Here is a 3,974-nt window from a genome sequence, read left to right as displayed (position 1 = left end):
GTGGCCCCGCCCCCAAATATCTCGGCTCACTACTCATCTTCTCGTCCTTCGGCCGCCTGAAGCTCCACCTCTTCGTCTTGCTTTAGTAATACTGTTGTACATTGTGGATTACATTCTGTTTTTAAGGTTATGTTTATTCATGATACTTGTGTTGGTCTCTGTCTCTCGTTTGCACTTAAATCCTGTAAATGTCTAATAAAGGATCAGCTCATCGTGCACAATGTGTATAATGTGTTGTTGTGCATACTTAACATAACGTGTTGTTTTGGATACTTTAAATGTGTTGTTGTAGATATTGTATATAATGTGTTGTTGTAGATATTGTATGTAATGTGTTGTTGTAGATATTGTATATATTGTGTTGTTGTAGATATTGTATGTAATGTGTTGTTGTAGATATTGTATACATTGTGTTGTTGTACATGTTGTACATATTGTGTTGTTGTACATAATGTGTGTGTTGTTGTAGATAATGTACAATATTGATTTGTTGTAGCTTGTGCTCTTAGGAATAATATTAATAATAACATTAGACCTTGTGGCTGCAGGACGACCACTCTACCCCGAGAGCTACCGCCGCCCCCCCTCTTGTGTTCGCCTCCTGCCTCTGTGACCCGGTCGTCCTGGTTCTCAATCGGCTTCTCTGGTTCAACAAACATTATTTTATATAATAATGAACCCTGACCAATCGTCTGCCTCCTCCAGCCAGCAGGGCGGGGCTTACCAGGGCGAGCAGTGGGATGCATGAGTGTTAGGGAGGTAACAGCTACCAGGAGGGACGCGTCTCCACAACCTTCACGCGGTCACAGTGGAGAGACGAACAGCGGACCAGCTGCTTCCTCAGCAGCTGGTCCGTCCCGAGGTCTCCTGCTCTTCAAGGCGATAACAACCACAGCTCCCACAGCGACCACCAGCAGAGCCAACGCTGCTGCCGTCCCAACGAAGACACGGACGTTCCCCTGGCTTTCGTTCTGTGGACCTGAAGATAAAAATACACTTTAGTGGATACTCCTTGGATAAGCTGCAGCTCCAACGCGCCGCCCAGAGACCCCAGAACCCCCAGAGACATCCAGAACCCCCTGAACCCCTAGAGACCCCAGAGACACCCAGAACCCCCTGAACCCCCAGAGACACCCAGAACCCCCTGAACCCCCAGAGACCCCAGAGACACCCAGAACCCCCTGAACCCCCAGAGACACCCAGAACCCCCTGAACCCCCAGAGACACCCAGAACCCCCTGAACCCCCAGAGACACCCAGAACCCCCTGAACCCCCAGAGACACCCAGAGACCCCAGAACCCCCAGAGACATCCAGAACCCCCTGAACCCCCTGAACCCCCAGAGACCCCAGAGACACCCAGAACCCCTAGAGACCCCAGAGACACCCAGAACCCCCTGAACCCCTAGAGACCCCAGAGACATCCAGAACCCCCTGAACCCCTAGAGACCCCAGAGACATCCAGAACCCCCTGAACCCCTAGAGACCCCAGAGACACCCAGAACCCCCTGAACCCCTAGAGACCCCAGAGACATCCAGAACCCCCTGAACCCCTAGAGACCCCAGAGACATCCAGAACCCCCTGAACCCCTAGAGACCCCAGAGACACCCAGAACCCCTAGAGACCCCAGAGACATCCAGAACCCCCTGAACCCCTAGAGACCCCAGAGACACCCAGAACCCCTAGAGACCCCAGAGACACCCAGAACCCCCTGAACCCCCAGAGACACCCAGAACCCCCTGAACCCCCAGAACCCCCAGAGACCCCCAGAGACACCCAGAACCCCCAGAGACACCCAGAACCCCCTGAACCCCCAGAGACACCCAGAACCCCCTGAACCCCCAGAGACACCCAGAACCCCCTGAACCCCCAGAGACCCCAGAGACACCCAGAACCCCCAGAGACCCCCAGAGACACCCAGAACCCCCAGACTCACCTGTAACCGTCAGGTCGATGATCTCGACCGGCTCCTCATCGATGTAGGCTCTCTTTGTACGCCTGGAGTTTCCCACTGCAACCAGACAGTTGTAGATCCCGGTGTCAGCGACGCTCACGTTCTTCAGGCGCAGAGACACGTCTCCGCCCTTGAACTTGCGGTCCACCAGCTCTACCCGGTCCTGAAAGCTGGAGTCCTGGTGGTGTGGGTCTAGGTGTCCGTCCCGGTAGAACAGGATGAACTTTGGTGGCTGCTCGGCTTTGAGCCACTCAATGGCTCGGATGCGGTCCGTGCTGACGCTGCAGTGCAGGGTAACCATTCCCCCCACGTTGACAGAAACCTGGACTGAAAAACCAGAAACAATGAGAGGAGGTTAGTGCTCATCCATGTGGGAGGAGCCACACCCCTCTATGAGGTCAAAGGTTAGTGCTCATCCATGTGGGAGGAGCCACACCCCTCTATGAGGTCAAAGTGCTCACCATTGAGAGCAGAGAGCGGTTTCACCATGAAGTAAACATGTTATGAATCTGCTGTTCCAACCTTGATGATTGACATCAGAGGTTTGTCTGTTTTTGTTTTATAAAACTGTAAATCATAGCATAAATCATAAATCAGCATAAATCATTATGAAAAAAATATATATATTTGGATGTATTGAACACCATAAGTAATATACAAGTGAAATATATGGTTTGGTATGTGAGAAAATCCAAATGGGACCCAATGCAAATGTTGGAGTCCTCACCTGAATATTCTCTGTTCTAGAGCCTCGCCCTTACAGCTGCTTCACTTCAAAGAAATAATCATCCTGAAAGTGATTTCTTTATAGAAGGACCTGAAACCTTTTCATCTTCATTTCCTCTTAACCAGTAACATGTAGACTGATATTTACACATCTGAATGAACTCTCACATGTGAACCTTTTATTATAACCAACATTATTCAAACAGCCCTAGTGGTGCAGAGATACTCCTCTTTTTAGTTTGGGTGTGCAGTGTTGGAGCTGAGGCTTATAAGTAGGATGGTTTTCTATTGGTTCAAAATCAGCCAATCACAACATTGCCTCGCCCCCTGATGCCCCGCCCCCTCCCTGTGTAAGTACCCTCCCAGAAGGGTTGAGTCAGTGAGCACAACCACTCATTATCATATTCAAGTTAAATACGTATGTTGTATATTTCCGCATACAATATTGTACAGGAAAATAGATGTTAATAAATATGAACTAGTTCTATATTTCAAACATTTAGGAACTATTTACATTCTGATTATCAAACAACCTGAAAATAACAGAAAGAAAAACCTTTTAACAAGATCACATTGTTCTAGAAAACGAGTCCAAACTCAAATCTACATGAATGTATTCACAATAAAAGTTATTAAGCTTTACCAGCAGCTGCTTCCATCAGAAGGAGAGCGAGGAGAGCGAGGAGAGCCATGAGTGCTGAGCTGCTGTTTCCGTGCGGATCTGGTTCAGCCGTACGGGTCACTGGTTGTGAAGTCGAGTGGGCTGGACAAGTTACACAAACGAAAGAGAAGCAGGCGTTGTTCCACCGCTCTGATCAGCCTGAGGGACTTCTGTTGAGTAACAGATTCATAATGACTGGAAATACTAATGAAGGTCACTCCAGGTTGTGGACGACTGGCTTCAGGCGGAGAAGCTTTTCTTACGGCGCTCTTGAGCGTTAGTTCTTTTGTTCTTTAGTTCGGACGAAGAAGCAATGGATGAACTGGTCCCACTGGTACGGGAATAGTTAGAAACACAAGCCGCACATATATACGTACATATGGAAACATACATACTTATATATATACGTGTGTGCATATGTAACATTTCATTTAGCTGACGCTTTTATCCAAAGAGACTAACTTTGTTTTCTCTACACACCGTAGTCACAGCAATGGGGAGGAATTTGGGGTTACGTGTCTTACTCAATGACACATCAATGTGGACTGGCGGAGCCGGGGCTCGAACCACCGATTATCTGATAAAAAGACGGGCACGCTAACCACTGATCCACAGTCACCCGCTACTCTGTATA

The 3,974-nt window shown here is 48.6% G+C and overlaps 1 protein-coding gene across 1 annotated transcript; it reads right to left on the bottom strand.

Moving 5' to 3' along the window:
- Positions 1 to 258: 258 nt before the first annotated feature.
- Positions 259 to 3,398, bottom strand: LOC306733522 (selection and upkeep of intraepithelial T-cells protein 8-like). The gene is made up of 3 exons (XM_079214775.1): positions 3,323 to 3,398; positions 1,936 to 2,280; positions 259 to 979 (listed from the first exon to the last, which is right to left on the bottom strand). Exons 1-3 carry the CDS (start codon positions 3,369 to 3,371, stop codon positions 804 to 806), a joined length of 570 nt encoding a protein of 189 aa, XP_079070901.1. The 5' UTR covers positions 3,372 to 3,398; the 3' UTR covers positions 259 to 803.
- Between the last annotated feature and the right edge of the window lie 576 nt (positions 3,399 to 3,974).

This window comes from Taurulus bubalis, assembly GCF_910589615.1.
Source record: "Taurulus bubalis genome assembly, chromosome: 3".
Classification (NCBI taxonomy): domain Eukaryota; kingdom Metazoa; phylum Chordata; class Actinopteri; order Perciformes; family Cottidae; genus Taurulus; species Taurulus bubalis.
This window is presented reverse-complemented; position numbering and strand designations above follow the sequence as displayed.